Source organism: Thermobia domestica, chromosome 5 (assembly GCF_964235325.1).
Source record: "Thermobia domestica chromosome 5, izTheDome1.hap1.1, whole genome shotgun sequence".
NCBI classification, from domain to species: Eukaryota; Metazoa; Arthropoda; class Insecta; order Zygentoma; family Lepismatidae; genus Thermobia; species Thermobia domestica.
The window spans coordinates 290,512,755-290,539,678 of record NC_137458.1 but is presented as its reverse complement, the minus strand read 5'-3'; the positions used below and the strand labels follow the sequence as shown (position 1 = coordinate 290,539,678).

Genomic DNA, 26,924 nt, shown 5'->3' with positions numbered 1-26,924 from the left:
TCGCGCATGCTGGGTTCGGATCCCAATAATCTTATATTATGCCAACTCTCAAACTATTACAAGGAGAAATTTTAAGTAGGAATTTTCATAAATGAATAAACGAGTTAAGACCGGAGTGGACGTATTACTGGTAATTCCTAACCTAACGGAGAATATTGTAAGTTTTGTGGAAAGAAAAGCAAAAATATTTAACACTTGGATCCGGATTGTCACTGAGTACCGAAAATGGAATTTAACTTTAGTAAATGGGAACAGTAAATGTGTATGCGGGAAATATTGTATCTTTTGGATTTATTGATACTTTTCAGGTTAATTAATGTTCAAGAATTTGGTAATTTCGTAAAACTTTGGAAAATTTAACGTTAATCGTTCGAATTATCATTTGTTGGAAAGGTTTTGAAGTAGTTGAAGTATTTAAACGATTTTCTTCGGGGGTTGGATATTTATTGTTGTTGTTATATATATATTTTGTTTGTAATAAATTGTTCCAGTTGAATTTTAAGAGTTTACCTATATCTCCTAGTCTAAAAAAGCTTGATTGCTACCAGAAAAAAAACACATATTATTTTTCAGTGTTTTTACTCTGCAATTGCCAAAACAAGAATCGGGGAAATCTAACTCGACTAGTGTGCTTGTGATTGATTTGTATGCAGGTAGAGGAAGGAATTGTGTCTGGTTATTGGGCAAGGTTTGACTTTTACCTGTGGACAAGTTAATCACGGGACCACGGTTGTATGTGTGAGCATGCAACGTTACAACTTTCCAATCTTGAAGTGATACTTGTTTTGGCTATATACTTGTTTAAATTAGAATGTAATGTTAATAATAAAAGCGCAGAGTAATATACAGGAGATATATGGGAAGAAAAGAAATTTGTGTGAAGAAAATTTTTGAAGGTGCACCTAGCACAAGTTGGCACGAGTTGTTGCGCATTTGCTTGTTGTTTGTAAAAGGAGAAGAATTTACGGATAAATTTGAATTCTGGCTACAGGAAAGATGGATAATAGGCAGAATTATGCAAATATTGATAATTTTGAACGTAGTAGTACGAGTAGTGAAGAAGGATTTGTAGGTTATGTAGCTTTTGAAAATCCTTGTTTTCGTAATGTTGAGTCAAATTTTGATAGTAACTTTGTTGAACAAAATCGTGGGAGGCCACGGATACGTTCTTCCTCTGTTCCAGGCTTAGATAGACGAAATCTATACAGACATAATATGCGTTCTGAGCATTTAAATTTTGATTTTAATAAATTAGCAACCGAAGGGGTGTATAAATTGTTATTGGCCGAGACTAATCAATTACCTTTGGGAGACGGTACAAATACAGAATTATTATTCCAATTCATTTTGAAACTTGACAAAATTGTGCGTAGTAAAGATTTACCGTGTGATGTAATTTTAATAGCTAGTTTAGCGCGTACTAAAGAGGAATTTAATTACCTTTTACAGTCAATGATTGGTACAGGTTCAGTTTGGGGAGACATTTGTAGACAACTTGTCATTAAATTCATCTCACCTTTGGCTAGAACACAGTTTATGCGCTTAGAGTTTTACCGAGTTATGAGGGAAAATCAAACCTTGTATGAATTTGTGGAAGAGAAATTAGCATTAATACATGTTTTGGATATGAACTTCGAAGAACCGGTTATTTGTAACTTAATTTGTAATATGGTTAGTCCAATGGTTCATAAATTTTTCAACTGTAGGGGAGTACCGATGACTTTTGAACAACTTGAGGACGCAGCTTTACATTTTGATAATATGTATAGATACAGTAGCGATTATTACAAATTGCGAAATGCTGTCGGACCAGTAATGGGTAGTGTGAATAAAAATCCCCATAAGGGAATAACGAATAAATCGGCTATTTGTAACGTAATTAGTCAACCTGGTATAAATTGTAAACCGGTAAATTTGGTAGAAGGTAGATGTTTGGATGGAAATCTAGAACAAAATCAAAATGTAATAGTTTCTAATAATAATATTCATACGTCATCGAGTAATGAAAAATTTCAAGGTAAAACAGGTGCCATTAGGAAGAATATTGTGACTAGTTCTTCGGGTTCAAACAAACATTTTCGGAAAAGGAACAGTGCTATTGGTAGAAATTCTGAACATAGGTCATTGGTGGATGAATCTGGTTTCCAAACTGTAAATTCTTCACATTATAATAAAAATAATAGAGATCTTCTGGTCGTGCCTGCATATATAAAAGGGAAATTAGTCAATACCATCCTGGATACAGGGAGTGAGTCCTGTTTTGTGAGTGAAATGTTCTTTAGAAATCTGCAAAAACAGTGTAAAATTAGAGAAGTAGATGTTAGTTTGCAAGTTGTAGGTCTTGGAGATCAACAACTGACAGTTAAATCACGAGTTCGCTTATATTTTCGGATGGGTTTTCAACAGTTTTCTGAAAACTTTTATAGAGTTCCATCTTCAGAGTTTGATCTCTTATTGGGAAATAGTTTCCATCGAAAATATCAAGCAGTGATAGATGTGTCAAACAGACTTTACAAAATTCAAGCTAGGAAGTTAATAATTCCTATAAATCCCCCATCTAACCTGCAACAGTCTACTCCTCGGACAAACTTTTTAGCTTCTAGGGATAGCGTAGTACATCCCACTCCAGCATGCTTGAATGGGGCTGAGGAGGCTGCTCGATTCCCTAGAACCTTACAAAATCAGACATGCAGATCAGAACAGCAGGCGCTTGGAGAACAACAATTGGCTGCTGAATTGGAAACCTATGTGGATCATGAGGTGCTTCAGGTTACTGATTCCGGGCAGAATGCAGCACCTTCAGAAGGTAATTATAAAGTTTCTTCAGAACTTTTAGTTAAAGATCCTGAATTACAAAATTATGTAAATAATCTAGTAACTTCTTTTTCAGATGTTATTACTAATCGTTTAGGATGTGTGAAGGATTTCTATTATCAAATTGATTTAATTGATAAAACTCCAGTTAAGTTACAACCATATAGTGTACCAAATTATAAACAAAAAGAATTAGATAATTTTATAGAAGATTTGGTAAAAGAGGGGGTGGTAGAAGAGATTAATGCTTCTCCATTTTCCAGTCCGTGCTTTTTGGTCCAGAATAGAGACCATAGTAAGAGATTAGTCGTGGCTTATGGCTCTGTGAATAAGAAAATAATTACACGGAATTTTCCGTCACCCAATCTTGAAAATGTTATCTCTAGCATATCAAATAACCATATATTTTCAAAGATTGACCTCAAGAAAAGTTTTTACCAGTGCTTGCTCACTGAGGATAGTAAACAGGTAACCGCTTTTGTAACTAAAAATAAGATGTATCAATTTCGACGCCTGCCAATGGGGTTATCAACTTCTCCACATGTTTTGAGTTATTTGATGTCAAAAATATTGGACGGCTTAATTGGGGATAACTTAGAAATATTTTATGATGACGTGTTAATATTTACACCTGATTTGGAGTAACATAAAAAACTGGTTGAGGAAGTTCTAAGTAGGTACAGGGAAGCTGGATTAACTGTATCACCTTCCAAAACTCTTTTGTTTCAAACTAGAATAAAATATCTAGGGTTTCAATTTGAACGTGGAACGATGACCATAGATGAGGACCGACTTGAAACTATTAAGAATTTACCAAAGCCTAAGAATAGGAAGGGCTTGAATAGGGTGTGTGCATTTTTTCAATTCTTTTCTAAATTTGTACATAACTTTGCTGAACTCATTGCACCTTTACAGGAGATGCGTTCCGCAAAGGTTCCATTTAAGTGGACTAAAGAACACGATGATGCCTTTCAAAAACTTAAAGATGCATTTTGTGACGAGGTAATCCTTAAGGTCCCGGATATGAATTCAAGTTTTGTTATTCATTGTGATTCTTCCTTGAAAAACTACAGTGCTATATTATCTCAATATAATAGAGACGGCGAATTAATGCCGGTACATATGTTTTCAAAGGCCATACCACCATCAGATTGGAGCAAGAATGTATACGAGTTAGAGGCGAAGGCTTTATCTTTGGCGTTAGAACGTTTTGAATATTATTTGCATAATTTCTTTGTAGTTTACACTGATTCGAAGGCTTTGTCTTGGTTATTACATAATCACAAACGGCAAAGAAAGTATGGTACCTTGATGGAAAAAATTTCACAGTTTAAATTCAAAATTCTCCATATTAGGACGAGTTCTAATATAGCAGCAGATTTTCTGTCACGAATAGGAAATCATGTAGAATTTTATACTAATGAACCTAATACAGCTGAGGTTATAAAAGATAATGGTAAAAATGTCAACTTAAGTTTTGTAAATTTTTGGAAATTGCCGTTGTTAAACGAACCTTTAAAAACACATCAACAATCAGATAAAGATCTTCAAGAAATCATAGGTAAATTAAAAAAGAAAGAAAGTGTAGACTCATATATTTTAAGAGATGGTATCTTGTTAAAGAAAACGAAGAGCCAGATTGGGGATGGTTATAGAGTAGTAGTTCCACAAAGTTTAATACCAACTATACTTGACTATTTCCATTCTCAATTGATAAGTGGTGCTCATAGAGGGGTAAGAAAGACAACTGCCGCCATAGCTAGACGTATGACATGGCCGAATATGTTTAAGGATATCAATGAATTTGTGAGATCGTGTCCTAAATGCCAAAGGATTCGCGATAGGAACACCTTGCCTCAGGGGAATTATTATACGAGACAAGTTAAAGCTCCAAATAACACGTTTTTTATTGATATTGCCGGGAAATGGCCAAGTAGTCAGGGATATGAATATGTATTAGTTGTAGTGGATGCCTGTAGTAAATTTGTATTTTTAGAGCCTTTAAGGAAACTGTCGAGTCAAGCTATATGTAAGAAATTGATGGATATATTTTTAAGAACTGGGTTTGTCTCTAAGGTGGTTCATGATTGCGCGACATATTTCGTATCAGGATACTTTACACATTTCCTGTATAGCCTAGGGATACAGGACATAAAAACCTCGCCGTATAACCCATCACCGAACATTTGTGAGAGAACGATACGTAGTTTGAAAGGGATTTTGAAGGCGTACATTGATAAGAATCAAAGAAATTGGGCCCAATTATTATCTAAAATTGCTTTCTCTATCAATGTGAGTCTTAATGAAACTACGGGTGTCTCTCCATGTGATATCTACTATGGAAGAACCATGTATAGCCCGCTTGATGTCAAGTGGCTAGTAGATCTGGGTATATTAGACGAAGAAGTTGACAAGAATACGAAATATGAAATCATAAAGAGAAATTTAGAGAACGCCTGGAAAAGATGTGAAAAAACCTACTCTAAGAGGCATTTGCCAGTTAACTTTAAAGTTGGTGATCAAGTTTTAACCAAAAGATTCATGAAAGCATCATTGGAAAAACACTTTAACCCTAAACTTGCTGAAATTTGGGAGGGTCCTTATTTTGTAGTTGGACAACCGACTATGAATACCTTATGGTTGGAGAAGGTGGACAACCCCCAGGTCAAAATAAAAAGACATGTTCAGCATTGTAAACGATATATTCTGCCAAGAAATGCGCAACCCGTGAACCAAATTAGAGATCAGTAGGTTAAGGTGTAAGAAAAAAAATAAAATAATAATAATAATAAGTAATGAAGATTATTTTATTTTGGTTATATATATATATGTGACATGTTTGTGTGAATTGTTTGTGTCGCTTAATTTTTGTATCCTGCAGGAGCTGTCCGTGGTTTTGGTCCTAATGTGTTTTGTGGTTATGTCCGTATGAATGAGGGAAGACGACCTTCCAGTATTTACCCGAATTTGGATACACATATGTACGCGGATCTATCGCATTCTTGTAATAAAGCACGTCCTCAAGGTATAGATGGATGGAGACTGTAAGTTGTAAAATTTTTGTATAAGCATGCAATGCATGGGAATTGTAATTATAATTAAGAACATGATTCTTCTCCTTAAACGCATATACTTTTGATGGATGTAATTAAAAATTTTTGGGCAGACGGATCTATATGTAACGTATATTTGCGTTTTCCGTCGAAAAAAAAAAGATTTCTGATGGAATTATAATATTGTATATTGAATGTAAAGGTAGGAGTTAAGTAATACGGCTTCTGCTCACTAGATGCCCTTCCACTTCAGTTATAAGTGCTAGTTACGAGGAGTTCCGTCGAATCTCAAGAGATGGCAGCACTTGTAGGCTGTAGCTGCTGGGTGGGATTGCTCAGCAACTCGGCCACTTGAAGATTGGAAAGGTGAGGGTTAGGTTTAAAAGTTGGTGGACTTAAATTAAATTCAATTTGGCATGGCATAACATTAAAATTCCCTTTCGGATAACCTGGTTTGGAAATTCGTTATGGTTGGCTTAATACTACATGAATAATATTGCTTCAACTAGTGTGTTTAAAGATTTTCTGAATAATAGTGTATGTATAGAAATTTCTTGTTGTTTTGGTAAGTAGAGTGCTATTTTCTACGTAATTGAAGAATTGAGCTAGAACTTAGTACTGTCCTGGGGAATAAAGTGAGGACGAATTATTTAACCTCTTTTGGCTGTGGAAGGAGATTTGAAATTTATTCGTCCTCTCGTTATTTTTTAGAGCAGTGCATGGGACTCCCAATTCTTGGGTTTGGATCCCATTATATATTGGTTCGGATCGCGCATGCTGGGTTCGGATCCCAATAATCTTATATTATGCCAACTCTCAAACTATTACAAGGAGAAATTTTAAGTAGGAATTTTCATAAATGAATAAACGAGTTAAGACCGGAGTGGACGTATTACTGGTAATTCCTAACCTAACGGAGAATATTGTAAGTTTTGTGGAAAGAAAAGCAAAAATATTTAACACTTGGATCCGGATTGTCACTGAGTACCGAAAATGGAATTTAACTTTAGTAAATGGGAACAGTAAATGTGTATGCGGGAAATATTGTATCTTTTGGATTTATTGATACTTTTCAGGTTAATTAATGTTCAAGAATTTGGTAATTTCGTAAAACTTTGGAAGATTTAATGTTAATCGTTCGAATTATCATTTGTTGGAAAGGTTTTGAAGTAGTTGAAGTATTTAAACGATTTTCTTCGGGGGTTGGATATTTATTGTTGTTGTTATATATATATTTTGTTTGTAATAAATTGTTCCAGTTGAATTTTAAGAGTTTACCTATATCTCCTAGTCTAAAAAAGCTTGATTGCTACCAGAAAAAAAAAACATATTATTTTTCAGTGTTTTTACTCTGCAATTGCCAAAACAAGAATCGGGGAAATCTAACTCGACTAGTGTGCTTGTGATTGATTTGTATGCAGGTAGAGGAAGGAATTGTGTCTGGTTATTGGGCAAGGTTTGACTTTTACCTGTGGACAAGTTAATCACGGGACCACGGTTGTATGTGTGAGCATGCAACGTTACACCTCTACAGCTATAACATAAAGTTACATCTCCGTAATAATATAATTTAGATCCAAATCACTGATTCACAATCAGTTTTCTTCTCCCACATTTGCAAATCTTATTAGATATGCGTGACACAAAAAGTTATTCGTTACTGTGAAGCGTTAGCAATGTTTATGACATTTTTTTTTACAAAGTATCATTACTGTGAAGCGTTTTCTCAATAAATTCATAATTATAACAATTGAGGATATGTGAAGTTCTGACATAGTGAAAGGCGAGGGGACTTACTATACTTAAGTACCCCGAACAGAGAGAGGTACAGAGACTCACTTTAATCAAGCATTTCGTTAAAATAAAGGGGTTTCAAATCAATAGAAAAGGATTTCAAATCGGTCTGTTACCTTCTGGTAGTAACCCCTACCAACTATAATTGTTCTTGGTTAAGTGCAGAGAAATTCAAACCAGAAGACATTTTGCAATTTTAATCACTATATTGGGTCCACCATTTAGAATTTTGTAATTTTGACGTCAGATTCTGAATCAGTTGTAATAAAACCCCTCTGACAGTATGTTCTCTTCTAAATTAAATGGCTGTTTTCTGTCTATGCTTAGAGACCACCCCCAACGTTCAAAGGATGGTTTATGTCCTTAAATCTTCACCATTGCCGATATAAAAAATACGTGTCGATTATTTGTCGATGTTCTGCAAGTGTGCAAAGTTTCATTCAAATCGGTGAGTGACACTTCCGTAAGTCTCCTAGTTAGTAGCAAAGTAGGGACTGCATTGTCTCTCCGCATGTGTGTTAAGAAACGTCAGAGACCATCTCTTGTTGGTCCTGCTATAGCACTCTCATAATCCGAAGAGATAGTTTCGCCTTGACGGAGAAACACATGCCACCATAGATCACAATATGAGTAATATTTTTCTAGATTTTGGAAATCGCTCTGAACTGGGAATCGCAACCACTGTCCTGACCATTTACGATTGTCTTTGCAGACTCATTTTTAATTTTTCATGATGGATACTTTTCCACTTATTCCGTACACCGAGAATCACGCATCTCCAGACAGCGATTCTTATTAGTAGCTTCCAATACTCGTTGTGCGCATGAGTCAAAATTTTCGCCTTTTCAGTTGCACGGAGTTACCGATCTACGGTAATATGGTGTACACCTAACTCGTTTGCAATGGCACGAACACTTTTACAAAGGTATCCTTCAACATTGTTCCTGACAAGCTCATCTGAAAAATGATCTTGGGCGGTGTCCACGCTACTCATTTTCAGTGTTGTACCACCGAAACGAAATTGTATACTGATTTTGTACCGATAAATGGTGATATCAATCCATCCATTTATGTGTTGCTGAGGTGAGTTTTCCATTAGACATCAAAGCTGTCATTTCATTCGCAAAAACCTAATATATTAGTCTATACAATTACTTTTATATACCTTGTTTACATGAGGGATAGTGTTCCTTGAACCCTTTCTTCCAATCTTCTCTTGAAATCCTTTCGACAGCTTCTTGAATATTATTTTCGTTAAAATTCCCACTATCATCCATCTAAAGTAGAAAATTATAAGAAACATAATATGAAAAATATTGATACTGTAAAACTAAAGACGGTTTTTATATCTTTTTCCTTGCATTAAACATTAAGAGGTTTATTTCTCGTGCCTCATAGCAGCATTAAGAAAGATATTTTAAGACCAAAAGTCTGTTTCAGATACATCACACATTCTAATTCACTAATATACTAGAGTCAATGGGATAAGGTGTACATTTCTACATCCCAATACTATATATATGTGTCAGGCGTTTGTTTCATAGCCAAATAATAATGGAAAAGGAAGGATAACCATTTCTCCAGTCTAAGATGAACCTTTTTCTTTTTAGGAGTGTTTTGCCCAATGAACACCATACATAACTGACATTATAATTAATTGTGTAGGGCTATGTAATGTATTTGCTTATTACATACTGCATGCAAGAAGAAAGAAAGCACTGTTCATACATGAATTAGAAACTCCAACTGGAAGCATGCTCAAATCTTGCAAACGGTGCGAGATATTGAGAATAATAATCGAAAAAAATCTCCCCTTTATGATACTCCTTGGCTTTTTTTAATCAATACGTCTTTCACTTGTGTCTGTAAAGGGACATGTACAGATGTTGTAAGGAATGATAAGGAGATTTATGCTCATATGCGAATGATGCGTTGTGTAGAGAGCACAGGTTCAGCTAGTATATATATAAAAGACTAGCTTATTCTCAAACTTTGTATCTAAGTGTCTATGAAATTGTCAAGTTTGTGAGAAATAAAACATGCCAGAACATACTGTTACATAATCAAGCGCACAAGGAAGACCTGCGCTACACAGCACAAATCTCCCTCTAATTTAAGAAAGTATAGACGATTCAGTTAGGAACACAGTTAAACTTCAAGCAATAAAGAGAACAACTTTGCGTTAGTACAGTAGATCATATTGAAGTAGCAAACGAACGGGTACAGAAGTCAACTGCCTATGACGTATTTGCTGCGTTCATTGACTGTGAAGAAGCTTTTGATTTGTTGAAGATCTCTACGGTTAGTAATGCTCTTAAAAGAAGTGGTGTCGAAGAAGATTTCATAACAGTTATGGATAATAATATATGAAAAAGCCAGTGTTTGGCTCTATACAACAACTGTAAGAATACAGAATAGGTAGAACATAGCGAGACTACACTGAATGGGCAAAAAAAATTACATCTACCTAGGACCTTGCGATTGCAGAGCTTCTTTGGTTCGTTATGGTAATTATGCTAGAAGGTACTGGTATCGTTCTTGAGAAATGCTATACAACGCAGACAGGAAAAGTCTCTCAATCCCACAAATTTGAAGATTGTGAGCATCTTGTTCGAACCATCCGCTCTGCTACATCGTATAAGTGCTGAAAGGGGTTAAGAATAAAGGTCAAGAAGAAGCGTCAGAGGTTTGAAAACTCATTATTCTTGGACTTCGCACTGATTTCATATATCCATCAACAGTTATCAGAGGACCTAATTCATCCAAACGGAATATTCCTCACTCCATTACACTTCAGCCATCCTCATGCACTTGCAATACGTGGCACTGGGGGTCCCATCTACTCGGGTTGTTTTTGCCATATTCTAATCCTTCTCCTTCAGCATGGAACAAAGTGAAACTGGATTCTTCGGTCCAAATAATCCTCTGGCAAACTGTAGTTGTTGTCTTGCTTCTTGCTGTTAACATGAACACAATCGTAGGTCGTAGGCTGAAACAGCCCATTCGTGCTACATTTCGACGAATGGTATCTTCTGAAATGGGTATTGGGCCCCAGCATTGAAATTATCTTCCAGTTGTACTCTCGTATCTCTTCTTTCGGCTACACAATTCTACGGACTCGTCTCCGACCTATCTCATCCATCTTTATTTTATGGCCAAAAAGTGTCTTGCTGCTGGATGTTTATGCTCCCTCATCAATTTGTGAGGCATACTAAGAACGATAGCACTTAGAAACTCTACCGGACCCGCACTATTATAAATACTTGGACATACGTACCATAGGAGTACCGAAAATCACACTCTTTTCAAATTCGTTTTGCTCCTCCATAGTACCGGCATCAGGTTCGTTACAGATATAAAATTGTCTGAGCACACAGCTGGGTTCAATTACTTTGTCGACTTTCGTTACAATGAAATTTACTTTTCACTCGCTAGGTGTTTCTTGCCTATTAACTTTTGCCTATTAACTGTAATTCTCCTAAGCATTTTATACATGTACTTTCGTATCTTTAAATCTATTAACTAAAACAATAAAGGGATAAATGTAAATTAGGAATATTTGACTCATGATGATGATACTATTCTCTTCACAAACAACACAGATTTGTAAGATATAGAAGAGCTTAGTTTGAAAAGAAAGAAAGATAAAGGATGAAAATGGGAAAGACAAAACTGATATTCAACAATTTCACAAGGCAGTCAATGATTAAAGTTAAAAATACGGAATTGGAAGAAGTGAATACCTTCGTCTATCTAAGACAGAAGGTTTCCATGTATGGTAACAATAAAGAAGAAATTAACAGACGCAAACTAGGCTGGAATGTCCTCGGAAGAAAGAGGCTCATATTGAGAATAAAGTGCCAATATGTCTAAAGAATAAATTTCAACGAGTATATTCTATTCATACGGATCAGAAACATGGACACTAACAAAATTAGACATTCTCCATCTGCAGACTACACAACGAAGCATGGAGAGTTGCATGGTAGGAACCAATGCAAAGATATTAACAAAAGTGACGGACATTATTGCAGAGGTAGTGGGGTAGACATATTGCAAAAGAAATGATCGGTAGACAGAGCAATCCTTGACTTTATACCAAGAGAGAAAAGGTGCTTTAGAAACATGCTCATATAGGGTAGTATAAGGAATGGTTGAATGTTATATTCCAGGTGTTTCAGATAAAACATGCAGTGCTTATAGACTACGGTTGGACATAACAAAATGTAACAAAAAGTCAATCAGGAAAATGTCAGAGGGCGCATAGAATAAAACGCTCTCCTTGCCCAAGAGGGCTGCCTGTAATGGGGCCCTGGAGATCACCGAAAAATTTTAAAAAGCTAGGTACATCATTGAAAAGCTCTTGAAGATACAAAATACTTTTGATGAAAAAAAATTCTTATGAGGTACACTGTTTACGAAATGACCACTTAATTTTGAGTTCTGGACATTCCAATAAAACGTCCAGTGCTTATAAATCACAAACAGTTGGAGATAAAAAGATGAAAAAAGTGAGGCAGGAAAATGTCAGAAAGCGAGTTGAATGGAGTGCTTTATTTGCCCACAGAGCCCTGGGAGCCATACTAAAATCTTAGATGGTACGGTATGTAATTCCTACATCATTGAAAGAATTATGGAAAAGCAAATAATTTTTATAGGAAAAAGTTTTTCATGTGTAGAAAATGTCAACAATTAGATCTCTAGTTTTTGCAAGTCAATAAAATTTCCAGCAGGTTTTGGCTTTTTCGTACACAGTGCTCCACACGATAAACTTTTTCTTACTACAGTTATTTGTCCTTCCATAATCTTTCCAATGATGAAAAATATTATATAGTTTGCTGTTGAAAATTCTGGAATAACCCTGAGATCTCACCAATAAAATTCTAGTTATTTCACATCTGCTACAACTATAGAAAGAAAAGTTTGGACCGCATTTGCAAAAAGAGCTTACTGACTTAATATAAATAATCACGAGTAAAAATTTTCACTAGTTTTCTTTTATTTCTACCAATTTAATACTTACTAACTTATATGTCTTCATCATGCACATAAGGAAGCACTGTAAAACAAAGCAAAATGTAAATTAGGTACATTTTTGGAAGCACTTACACAGTTATGAGTCATACAGAAGTATTGAAGCAATGACAACGCTAGAGAGGTATTTTTCTTTACCTATTTATCCATATTTCTGGGCATTACCGACATCTAGGCCTTATGAATCCCATGTATGAGAGATAGCTACCCTTGGAGAGCGCGCTAACCGGAAGGGGGAATGTAGAAAGGAATAGGGCCTGGAACCTGCATATAGACAACATCCTGGCATTTTCCTACTCTGAATGGGAAAACCTAGGAATAACTTCATTCAGAATGTCATTCCTGAAAAAGCTGTTACACCTTTTCAACTGATTGTCCCCACCGGAATCGAACTCAAAAAGAATTTTAAAGCTGGAGCTGTCACTGAATCGAAGTATCATCTAAACCGACTTTCGTCACACTGTTATTCTTTGTTTTAGAACACAAAAGCTATACCTTATACCTTATCACAGTGGTTTTCAACCTTTTTGACTAATGACACAGACAGAGGCAGATCCAGAGCTTTCTTGTGCGGATATATATATATATATATATATATATATATATATATATATATATATATATATATATATATATATATATATATATATATATATATGTGTGTGTGTGTGTGTGTGTGTGCATGCTGCTAAATTCAACTTCGAAAATCAACCTTAACCTTCAAGTTCTCGTATCTCTTATATTTAATATTTATACATAAACCAATTTCTACATAGTAATCAATTCATTAGTTAGTCTTTTTAAGGCAATAAGGGGTATAGCCACACAATTGGGTGAAAAGTGTCCTTACACAGATTGCTGTGATATTTATAACAAAGATACCTCATATCCAAAGATCCAGAAAATCAACTTCAAATTCCTTCGAACTTCAAAGTTATTGTTGAAAATTCGAAAATCAAAAATAAATTCATATCTCGCAAAAGACTTTTACAAGGATGAAACAAAATATGAACATACTTTGCTTGAACGGCCTTACCAAAAACAAGAAACAATGTATTTTGCCCTTCAAATTTCTAGCCAAAAGCGCATCGAAAATATTCGAATTCAAATTTTTTTGCTTTATGTTTGAGTGACCACCTTCTATTTTCCACTATAGAAGCAGCACCAACTTACTTATAACAGCTATATTTTGATAACCCATGGTTTTTTGATAACCCTTGGTACAACTTGGTGTAAAATGAGGAAAACCAAAGTCGAACACGCTAGGAAGATATGCATGCTAGGAAGACTCGCGTTATGTTTTGGCCGGTACGAATACTGTCAGAAGTCAAAGATGGCTGAGTTTAAGTTTCTGACTCGTCATGAATGGTTCTACATGGCAATATAACTTTCATAACCGTACCTCTTCCAGAAACCGTGATATGATTTTCCACCTTACCCACCTCTGAACTACTACTTCTAAGCAAATACCAAAATTCAAAGGTGTGGGGTCTGTAGCTTAGGGGTGTTCGTACCTATCGAACTTCGAGAGTGAAAATTTATCGAGTTATTATCGATTACTCGAAACCGTTCGAGTATTTGAAATTACCGAGGTTTCGGGTATTATCGAAATGTCGAGTATTATCGAAGTTTAGGGTTAGGAATGCGCAAGAGACAAGATTTGTGGCTGTCTCGTCTCGAAAATGTGCTGTAAAAGTGATGTCTCGACTCTAAAAATATTTCTCTATTGGAAGAGCCTTGTCTCGACTCCAATTTTGTCAGGAAAATCCTGTCCCGGCTCGTCTCGTGCGCATCCCTATTTAGGGTATTATCGAAAGTTTGAGAACTATCGAAGTTTCGGGTATTATCGAAAGTTCGAACATTCTCAAAGTTTCGGGTATTTGATTATTACATGAAAAATTCGGGATTATCAGTGTATTTGGAAGAAACAATGCAATCGAGGTTATCATAGGCAGGGCCGAATTTAGGTGGGTCCAAAGGTGAACGTGCACCCCCCTTCCCTAAATTGTAAATATACACTACCTAAAGTGAGAAGCTAGCAGTGAAAACAGCAACACTTTCTGAAAATTTCTGCTTTCATGCTTCCGTTTGGACTAAAAGAAAGCGAAGTTTTGCAAAATAGTTTAAGTCAATATTCTGCAGATTGAAGGAAAAGAATTTGCCAAGAGTTGGTATTTAGCATTTCCAGGGCAATTCCTTATTCACACCACAGATGTCTAAAGGCATTTAAAAAATTCAAATTTAGTTCAAATGTACTGGTAGTTATTGGTGCACTTCTCGTCAGAAAATCCTGGATCCGGCCCTGATCATAGGTGTACACAATATGTACTATATCGACCTATATGCAGGATGTTCATTTCAAATTTGCTTCCTTTGAAATGAAATGAAAGAAATTATCTTCCCACAGGTCTTTAAGACTCATATTTATATATCTCTTTCCTAATAGATTACATAAACATGAGTCTTAAACACCTGTGGAAAGAAGCTTTTCTTTCACTTCATTTCAAAGGAGTCAACTTTTAAAATTAACATCCTACATATAGGCCTCTGTAGAACATACTACGTACACCTATGACAACATCGATTGCATTGTTTCTCCCAAACACACAGATAATCACGAACTTTTCAAAATATTCGAACAACTATATAAATTGCGATCATAGTGAGATCTATCAGTATGATTTGCTGCTTTTAAACAATTCGAGACTTACGAACAATTCGAGTATCTCACACTCGTCGAATGTTTCTAACATTTCGAATGTCCTCAGTACTTCGAGTGCCTCGAACACATCGAGTGTCTCGAACATTTCGAGAGTCTGAAACATTTCGAGTGTCTGAAAAGTTCGATAATTTGACAAAATTAAAATTCTTTACCGACGAAACGGTTTTGAAATTTTATCGAATTGTTATCGATTACCAGAATATCGGAACAGCCCTACCGTAGCTTGTCTTTAAAATAAAAATATATCCAGAATTCTGAAGTAATTGAGGACTACTGTTCTGGAAGATAGACATGCAATCTACCAAATTGTTACTGAAATGGAATGAGTTGAAATTTCTAGCTTAATGTTCCACGATTATGCGCTTTAGGCTAATAGGGACGAATGAATAATGAAAGTGAATAATGTGGAAATAAACTTTTGTGCTCTCCCACCAGGAATCAAACCCAAGACCACATGTTTTAAAGACACACATGCTAGCCACTAGACCAGTGGGGAGGACTATTGGCTAAACTTATATCGACTTATATCGAGTATCACATGTAAGTATGAAAAGGGAAACAAGAAAATATTAGAAAATAGAATATTGATAACTTACTTTACTGTTATAGTGGTCTATTTCTCCATTCATAAGCGCAAGAACTCTTGCTGCAATAAAATTAAAATATAATTATTGTTAATATACAAGTATATTGCACCAAAACATTTCATCTAAAGAATTTTCATTGTAAATAAAGTCTCGGAATTCTATAACCTAAAAACGTTGAAAATATGCATGCATTTATGTCCTAATGACCTGAAACATTATATATATATATATACTAGCTGAACCTGCGCTCTCTACACAGCGCATCATTCGCATATGAGCATAAATCTCCTTATCATTCCTTACAACATCTGTACATGCCTCTTTACAGACACAAGTGAAAGACGTATTGATTAAAAGAAAGCCAAGGGGTATCATAAAGGGGAGACTTTTTTCGATTATTTTTTCTCAATATCTCGCACCGTTTGCAAGATTTGAGCCTGCTTCCGGTTGGAGTTTCTAATTCATGTATGACCAGTGTTTTCTTTCTTCTTGCATGCAGTATGTAATAAGCAAATACATTACATACACAATTAATTATAATGTCAATTATATATGGTGTTCATTGGGCAAAACACTCCCCCCCCAAAAAAAAAAAAGGTTCATCTTAGACTGGAGAAATGGTTATCCTTCCTTTTCCATTATTATTTGGCCATGAAACAAACGCCTGAGACATATACAACAGTGTGGTGTTGGAATGTATAATGTTTAGGATGTGATGCTTTAGTTTTTTTTTTTAATTTCAACACTTCCAATGTACCCGTAAAAGTGTAATAAAGAAATAGTGCCCATGCTTTTTAAATATTCAATTAGAACTGGACAATCTACATGAAATTTGCAATCGATCAGTGAAAACGTCATCTTTCTAGAGCCTGTAGTTTCCGAGATCTCATTGTCGAAAGGATTGGACACAAACATATAAATGTAGTTTAAAAGAACTCCAGAGATGGCAGCACAATTCATTTGCATTTATTTCGGAGAAGGCTTATTCAAGGCAAAGGCCTTTGAACAATAATTTAAAAGGATAAACTTTGTGAAAAATATTTCTTTAAGGAATTTATTTAAAGTACACTCTTTTAAAAATATTTGTCTTTGTTATAAACGTGAAATCACAAATAACCGTAAATCAAAGGTTTGAAAGCTATGGTTATAGGTTAGAGCTCGGTCGCTCTTGGCCACCTGGAATCTCTAACCAGGTAAAAAAAATAGGGTATCCGTAGCTGGCGGAGAAAAATAACCAAGTCCCTTAGGTATTCCATCCCCATTGGTTTATTTTAGTCGCGATCTTCGTATATACGGTTGGATTACTTGCCTTTTTGGGGTTGAGAAAACAACCGTCGAATTGATTATAATCCTCCACGGAGGTAAACAGACGTACTTGATTCTAAGTTGACGACCTTGCTATTTCTTTGGTTTTTCGATTTACTTGATTCTCTCCTCTTCGGAGGCGGAGCTACTGGAAATCAGTTGTGTGCTATTTATCGCTTTATCTTCTAACCGCTTATTATTACTCAATTTTCGACAAGGCAGTACTTAAGGAGTTTCTCAAATGCCGGGCTCTGATCCGCCAGACCATCGAGTTGAAAGGCATAAACTACCGCCAACTGTTATGGGTCCACCAATAGACCGCCCACGGGCGCGTGCACGTACAGCATCTCATTCATCTACCTCTAGCCTCTCACCAACTCGCGAACCAAACAGAGACCGTTCACGCTCACCTAAAAAGCTTAGATATACTGATGCTTTGCGCAGTCCTCCTAGAACCAGTACAGCCAGCATCCAACTTCAATCTACGCCATCTACTTCAGAAGCTACTATGGACATTGTTCCTACTCTAATTTTTACAATTCTATTTACTAATCTTCCTGCTGAGCTCATGGACATCAAAAAGTTTTACCAAAAACTAATACGATACTGTTCTAGACTGGACCTCCATCAATTAAACAAAACCTCTAACGGAATCATCCTAAAAACAAAGAACCCCGATCTTTATAAGCATCTCATCTATAAAGTGGGACCAGCAATGTTTGGCGTTAACACGAAAATTCAACTCCTTAAAACTCCTTATATCAAAACACCACCTCCGCCTCGGCGTACTCCATTTGGAGTTGATCCTACCTATACCGAACAAGACATACTAGAGGAACTAAAGCAAGATGGTATTCAACCTACTAGAGCTCTCCGTATTAAAAATGCTAATGGCCCTACATATATGGTCAGACTACTAACAGATGATCCAGCACTGGTAGACGATCTTCTAAATAACGGTGTCTACATCTACCGTTGCCACCATCGGGTCGAGCCTTCACGCACACCCCCGCCTCTCTCACTACGGTGTGAAAATTGCCTAACTTATAATGCGCATCCAACGAACAAGTGCACAAATCCTTCCGTCTGCTCCCACTGCAAAGGAGATCATAAAATAAAGGAGTGTCCTAAGCTCAACGAACCCTCCAGATGCAACACTTGTGATGGGGAACATCCAACTTACTCCTACAAGTGTAAGGGCAACCCTAAACCACTTCCAGATAAGCCCGAGACTGTTGTACCTTTACGCGTTCATGTCTCATCACGTCCGACTAGTACCACAGCGACCACACAAACATCTTATTTACCACCACCTACTGTGGAAAGTATTTTGAAGTTCATCACTATCGTTCTTCAAAATGCCTTTCCCTTCCAGCGTGAGGCTATACTAAATCATGCAACCAAAGCCGCCTTCGATATATTCCAGCTCCACATGGCAGCTACATATTCCGGACTCTCAACCTACTTCCATTTTCATACAGACACCCATCATGAATAGTACAGGTCAGAGAAGGACGACTATTACATTGCGATTCTGCAATATTCGTTCGCTACCTACCAACCGAGTTCTCCTAGAAACTTTAGCAACTCAGCACAATGCAGATAGCATCCTTCTTAATGAAACCTTTCTAAAACGATCTGACCGCTTCTATCTTCCACGTTATCATCTCATACGCTCTGATCTGCCACAAAACATCGCACGTGGTGGTGCAGCAATAGCCGTTAAGCATTCTATTCCACGGCGCCATATCATACCACCTTCTCCCGGGCAATATCCCGAACACGTCATACAGACGCTCTATTTTCCAGCTACTACTATTACCATCGCCACCACCTATGTTCGATCTACACAACCACTTCCGTATCGTTTTCTGACATACTTAGATCTCAACTTTAAAACATACATCTTCTTAGCAGACATCAACTACCATTCTCGTACAGCAGCTCAGAAACAACGCTTTCATGATTTCCTCCAAACTACTCATAGTTCTTTACTGCAGCTGCCGCATCCTACTCGTCCGGAAAGCGACACTACTCCCGACGTGGCAATCATTTCCAATAATCTGTTACCACTTACTACTATAGCTGTCCTTGGTTCCATAGGTAGTGATCATCTCCCAATACTTCTCTCTATAACTCCACGTCTGACATCCACTGCATCTGCATCACCACGCACACTCAGATATAACTTTAGCAAAGCTCGGTGGGATCAGTACAGCACTTATATTACCGAAAATCTGCCGCTACTGCACCTACTCTCACAACAGTTGCATCTATTGAAACACTCTCACATACTCTGACTGACATAGTCTCTCACGCTACGGATTACGCAGTTCCTAAATGTACTACCAAATCATCTAGACCTCGTTTACCAGCACGCGCCCTCGATCTTCTCCGGCGCTCACACGAATATTTAACAGAGTTTCGTCGCACACATGACCGCTGATTTCTTCTTCTCCATCGTCATTTCCAACGAACGGTACAGAGCTACATAGTAGCCCGCAAACGACTAGACTGGCGTGCCTCCTGTAATGCTTTGCTCCAAGAAACAAATCCTACTAAATTCTGGAATACCTTTAAACGTCTAACATTTCAAAAACAGGGCCCACAATACCCCATCATATGTGCTGACCAAGTACCAACGACGGATGAAGAAAAGGCAACTGCTTTCGCTACATATCTTGAGGGAGTCTTCACTCCACACACTACACCTTTGTTCACTTGTCCTACAGATACCAATATCTCACACGCTGGTTCTCTAGTGCAACCATCATTTCAACCTGATTTCAACTACCACCTTGATCCCACAAATCAGCTCACTGCTCCAATAACATCAGATGATATTACAGCTGTTCTTAAATGCCGTCGCAACACAGCTCCGGGGGCAGACTCAATTACGTATCGTCAACTGCTTAAGGCACCTGTGGCGTTTCTAGTCTTAATTGCTTCTTTGTAAACAACTATTTTATCTATAGGCTATTTTCCAACTACATGGAAACTTGCTAAAATTGTGGTCTTTCTAAAACCTCGCAAAGATCCAACTGCTGGTCATCTTACAGACCCATTAACCTTACTAACGTGTTTAGCAAGACACTAGAACACCTTCTGGTAAAACGGCGACATCACTATCTACAAATCACGAACAAACTACCAACTATTCAAGCTGGATTCCGTCCACTCTATAGCACTGCAGATCAATTACTCAAACTTTCTACACTACTTGTCAACCATTTTAATAAGCGTTTACCATCTGTTGTGATCTACTTTGATATTGAAAGAGCGTTTGATACTGTTTGGCATGAGGGGTTAATTTACAAACTCAAACGTCTGCTTCCTCACAGCTATGTCCGATTAATAGCCAATTTCCTACATCAGCGCCAGGCTTTCGTTCAGATCAACAGGGCAAAGTCACACATCTTTCAACTCCGCGCCGGTATGCCCCAAGGATCTGTTTTATCTCCTCTATTATATATTCTTTATGTAGCCGACATGCCTCAACCTCAGCCCCCACTATATGCCTTACAATTTGCTGATGATACCGCTTATGTCGCATTGGGATCTTCTGTGGATCGCATTAATCAACTCCTACAACCAGCTTTGGACAAACTAGTTACATGGTGCCTGAAATGGAAGCTCAAGCTAAATTCAACTAAGACTCAAATGACTCTCTTTGGGCTCAAACGCAATAAATACTGTAACAGTCGCAATCCGGAACGTCTACATTTAACCCGTTTTGACTCTCCAATCCCAATTCAAAACAGTCTCAAATATCTGGGAGTAATATTCGACAAACATCTTACTTGGAAGCCTCATCTAAAACAATTGGAAGCTAATATCCGGCGCCGTTTGAACCTTTTACGAAACCTTAAAGGAACTACGTGGGGTCTTAATACAAAACTTCTACTGCTAACATATAAAGTCTTCGTACGCCCAGCACTCACGTATGGACATCTTGCCTGGTTATCAGCAGCACCAACCTACTATGAGCGTCTGAAAGTTCTCGAAAGACATGCCTTACGTCTGGCCTACTCTCTCGCTTTCAATACTCCCACTGCTGAAATATATCGTCGTGCGCAATTTCCAACCATTTTGCCACACCTCTACCATCTACGCCAACGCTACATAGCGACACGAATCCAATTGGCACATCCCATTGTCCATGAGCTGTTAGACCAAGTTCCTGCTGTGTTACGCTATACCTACCCACCACTGGATCATCTGTTAGCAATATACGAATGCACCGAAGCCATAGATCAGTATAATCCTGACCGCCGTATCTACCACCGAAATCCACATATATATTGCCCATAACCTCCGCACATGTACCCAAGAAACATTTTAACACAATAGCCACCTCTTACACATCCTCGTCAACTTGATTTGCTATTAGTTCCTTACTTCAATCCACATTATTCTATAGCCTGAAATCATTCTCCATGTCATCTAATTCAAAAAAGTTGAAAATATATCTGGCCACAGAGAAGATGTTGCCTTCTACGGCCCGCCCATCCATTGGATGGGAATGAAACTCTTGTTAAAAAAAAATCGCTCTTAATTGAGTTGAGTTGATTTTAGTTTAGCGTCCCTTTCAGCAGCGAGGCTATATGAGACGTGGACCTACTGATTAACGTGGAATCCGAACCACATGAGCTCCCGCCGGGAATCGAACCCGGGTCTCCCACGCCAAAAGCGCGTACGCTAACCGCTTAGCCACGGAGGAGCTCTTGCTCTTAATTGGTACTGTAAGATTTTAATAGATAGATACTACACAACCATGAACTGCTTCACCATGCTACGCACTTCACATTAGCAGAGGATTTTGAAAACCAGTGATGCCATGTTCTATAACAAAAACATCTCGAACATTTGTCATATGGCCCTCATATACGAAAAATGTCTGTGCGTGCAATGTTAAGGGCGGGGGAAGAGAGATCTTATCATAAGTACCAGTGCTGATTTCAGGAGATGGCCGGGGAGAAGCTCCAGGGTTCATATTCGATCGTGGATTACCAGTATTTTCCCAGTACTTTCATTTCCTGTGTATTTAAAGTCCCTTCTGATGTGGATGGATATATTTTCCATTAATATACAACAGAAAAACTGGGTTTCAAGTATCTTGCTGAGATGACAGTTTTTCTTTTTAATGTGATTTATGCTACGCTAGGTCACTCATTTTAACCCCTTTACAATGATTGGTTCAAACACTTTTTCACAAAGTCGAATATTTCTAAGAAAAAGTTCCAAACAATCTCGTTGCTTTTACTAGCAAACACAGGGTGTTTCCGCAATAAACCGACAAACTTTGCATACGTGTTTAAGATCCCAATACAAGGACAACAGTGTTTATCTGCATCTTTTGCCGAAAACGCCTGATTATGGAGATAGGATCGACTTAAGGTAATTAGTGGAATTGCTCATAAAATGGCTACACTTGATAAAACAACAACGCATACGTGTTCAGGATCTCAATGCAAGAAAATATTTGTTTACACCTAAGTCTGAAACTGCTAATTACGGAGATGGGGCCAATTTCAGGTAACCACCCAACGACCAATGCCACTAATTATTTTAAATTGGTCACTTCTTCATAATTAGGCATTCCGGATTAATATCACAGATAAATATTTTTCTTGTATTGAAATGCTGAACATATATGGGAAGTTTGTAGGATTATTCCAGGAATACCCTGTGTATTTCTGAGCAGTAAGTGAAATTCGCCATGGTGGTTAATATTACAGAACTTCTTCGTGGGCTACTGTGTATAATTCACACGTATTTTTACCGCGGTGTGCAGACGACTGACGCTACAATGCTGTAAGATTTTGTAAGATTTGACCCTTTACATAAAACCCTGTTGTTGGATAACTCACGGATATACAACAATAAATAAATACATTAAAAGATTTCTTTTCGCTAGATTAGAAAACTCGTTTCGTTCTTGAAATTCTTAATCTATTTTCGTAATATAGTAAATACTGTGGCTCCCAAGAAAAGATTTATGACAGCCAATGTGTTAAACCTTCCACCTAAATGTTTAATTTGATTTGCATTACTTACCACTGTCCGTTTCATGCTGGTCTGCGCATATTTTGCTTTTCTTTTTCAGGTCCTCTTTAAACTCCTTGGTGAATTGCTGAAACTATACCAAAACTTAATTTATAAATGTATTTGGGGAAAATGTTAATGAAACAAATTGTAATAAAGAAAGACTGAAAACAGTGACACGGGTGTGTGTCTAAAATATGATATTTAATTTTGGCTCCTTGTAGTAAGATAGTTGAACGGGATCGGTGACAAGGCACTCACCTCTACACTAACGTTTTCATTAGAATCTAGAGCAGCGTTTCCCAACAGGTGTGCCGTGAATGAACCGATGGTGTGCCGCGAGGAATCGAAACAAAATTATTAATTTTATAGCAATCAAATTGTAAAACGTAGGGAAAATGTATATTTGTATTTCACATTAGTATGAATCTCTACTATGAATGTACAATTTTAAGTTTCATACCGTGTTACTGTTCTGTACATTTCTAATGTTGAAAAAAGTATTTGAAGTCATTGTGATGACCATTATTGCTTCTTTATTGTTGTAAAGTATTTCGCAACTTGAAAATTTAAAATATCATTCAATCCTTTCGACAAATTACCTACATTTGTGTTTTAAAAGTAAAAGAGATTTGTTTGTTCGTTCGTTATTTAGTGATCTTCCTTCTTAGTAAATGGTTGGATACATTTTTAAAAAGAAAGCGTATTTTTAAAAAACTTGAGTCCAATATTTCATTGCAATTGTTTTCTATTTTTAAATTAGAATGAAAAATAAGCATAATGATTTACTACGGAAAAAAAACAGTGTTCGAGCTTTCTTCTCTGTGAGAAGGAGACCAATAATCACAGAAAAAATGCCATTGTGTTTTATATTTACAAATAATATCTATAAGTGTGCCGCGAGAATCCAAGTAACACCCGTAGTGTGCCGCAAGTTGAAAAAGGTTGGGAAACGCTGGTCTAGAGGTACGCAAACAAAGGAAGCAGTTAACCTGATTTCGATTACACTAGTTAACAAATTTAAACTTTTTGTTTGTTACATGAGAAAAATCACCTGATCTTAAAGGAACTTTTTGTGCTGAATTCGAATATGCACTCGGTTTCTCTCCATCACGTACAGTTTTCCCGTAACAGAGGGATTTTCGGGAAAATCCCTCAAAAATTTCCCTTTTTCAGATATTTTATTCCCCTAGCTCCTGTCCCCTTACATATAGTAACAGAAATTATACCTAAGTATACCTTGATTTATATTTAATAAACCCTAAAAGTTTCGTAAAAATCGCTTTATTCTTTCTAGAGAAATAAATATATTTGTATGTATACTGTGTGCACTGTTTATTGCACCTGATAGTAATGCTTTCAGATCTCCTGAGTTGGGGTAAAAACGATATGCTTTATTACTACAAACACAGACATAAAAATGAATATTTACAATAGTCAACAACACACTTGTATTGCTCTCTGTAAATTAAAAACGTGTATAAAAATAGAATGTACTTCCAACGTATATTTTTTTTTAAACGTACAGTATATGTATATCTTAATACATATATATACAATTCTCCAAGTTTTTTCGTTTTGTTCATGAAATGGTTATCAATATTTGTTATCAAATGTAACAGAATGCAAAAGAAAGAAAGAATGGAATACAGACTCATTGTTGACAACAGTGAACTAATGCAGTCTGAATTTTCCACTACGGTATCATTTCCCCCCTCCCCCCGCGCATTTCTTTCTTTCTTGTGTTCTTGACACCTGGTGAGGGAGTTTTGTACATTTTTATATTGACGTGTGGTTTAACACTACTTCACTTTCAAAGTTGTCTTTGCTGCTAAGAGTGCTTTCATGTTTGATCTTAATGGCATTATACCCAACTAAGACCAGAAGTTTAGTTTGTGATCAGTACAATGGCGTCAAGAGGACGGCGTTCGTGTGTTAACTCACCAAATAGTTTTTGTTATGTGTGTGGCCAGTTTGTAGTTAAAGGACAGTGTAGATCCATTACGCCATCGGTGAAACTAGCATATTATATATATTTCGGATGTCGTGTGGGAGATCAGGGCAAAACTTGGGCACCCAACATAATTTGTGCGTCGTGCTACGTCACTTTACTTGCATGGGCCAAAGGGAAACGGAGGTTCATGAAATTTGCTGTACCAATGGTGTGGAGAGAACCCACCAACCATCTGGATGATTGTTATTTTTGTCTCACAGTAGTTAAGGGACATTCTAAAAAAGCAAATACACAATAAGTTATCCCAACGTTAAATCCGCAATTAGACCTTTTCCGCACGGGGATGAACTTCCACTTCCCGAGCCCCCTACCAACTGGGAAGATACATGGCCAAAAGACTCTGATGATGATCATGACCTTGATGAACCATCGACATCAACATGTACATCCAAGGATCCAACGTTCATCCCTGACTTTGTTCGCGAGCCACATTTCATCCGGCAATGTGAACTTAATGACCTAGTCCGTGATTTGCACCTGACAAAACAAGAGGCGGAACTTCTGGGATCAAGGCTCCAGCAGTGGAACTTACTGGATGCAGAAACGAACATATCAGTGTACAGGAAAAGGCATGTTCAATTTTCAAGCTATTTCTCAATGCAAGATAATGTGTGCGTATGTACGGATATAAATGGGTTGATGGCGGAGCTAGGAATTCCTTACGTTCCAGAAGAATGGAGGTTATTTATCGACGCGTCAAAGGTCAGCCTTAAAGCTGTCCTTTTACATAATGGAAATAAAAAACCTTCTATACCACTTGCGCACTCAGTGAAGATTAAGGAATCCTATGACACCATGTCAACTTTGCTAAATCTTATAAATTACAGGACCATTGTTGGCAAATATGTTGTGATCTCAAGGTAGTTGGTATTTTATTAGGACTGCAGTGCGGTTACACGAAGTACCAATGTTTTTTATGTTTATGGGATAGCCGAGCTGATGACAAACATTATGAAGTGAAGGAATGGGAACCTAGAGTGAATTACGTACCTGAAGAATGCAACGTCAAATACGCTCCTTTGGTAGATCCTAATAAGATATTACTACCGCCACTTCATATCAAGTTAGGACTTATGAAAAACTTTGTCAAAGCCATGGACACATCTGGTGAAGGTTTCAAGTATTTGCGACATAAGTTCCCTAACCTGAGTGATGCTAAGATTTCAGCGGGAGTGTTTATTGGTCCCCAAATTAGGAAATTAATGCTTGATGATAGCTTTGACAGCAAGTTAAACAGTGCTGAGCTAGCTGCCTGGACAGCATTTAAGTGTGTTGTGCGCAACTTTCTGGGCAATAACAAAGCTGAGAGTTACACAGAAATCGTACAGGACATGATACAGAAATACAAAGAGTTGGGTTGTAGGATGTCTTTAAAAATCCACTTTTTGCACTCCCACCTCAGCTTCTTTCCTGCTAACCTAGGTGCTGTCAGCGACGAACAGGGGGAAAGATTCCACCAAGATATAATGGCAATGGAGAAAAGGTACCAGGGACGATGGGATCCTTCAATGATGGGGGACTATTGTTGGGGTCTTGTTAGAGAATGCAACATTTCT

The 26,924-nt window shown here is 37.1% G+C and overlaps 1 protein-coding gene across 1 annotated transcript in view; it reads right to left on the bottom strand.

Annotated features, from left to right (window-relative positions):
* Positions 1–26,924, bottom strand: part of LOC145684914 (uncharacterized) — a 54,792-nt gene that overhangs the window by 21,126 nt on the left and 6,742 nt on the right. The window contains exons 2-5 of the mRNA XM_081757265.1: positions 23,367–23,448; positions 16,014–16,063; positions 12,685–12,720; positions 8,827–8,938 (exon numbers count right to left, since the gene is read on the bottom strand). Of these exons, the coding sequence (XP_081613391.1) occupies positions 8,827–8,938; positions 12,685–12,720; positions 16,014–16,063; positions 23,367–23,448 (280 nt within the window). The remainder of the gene's footprint in view (positions 1–8,826; positions 8,939–12,684; positions 12,721–16,013; positions 16,064–23,366; positions 23,449–26,924) is intronic.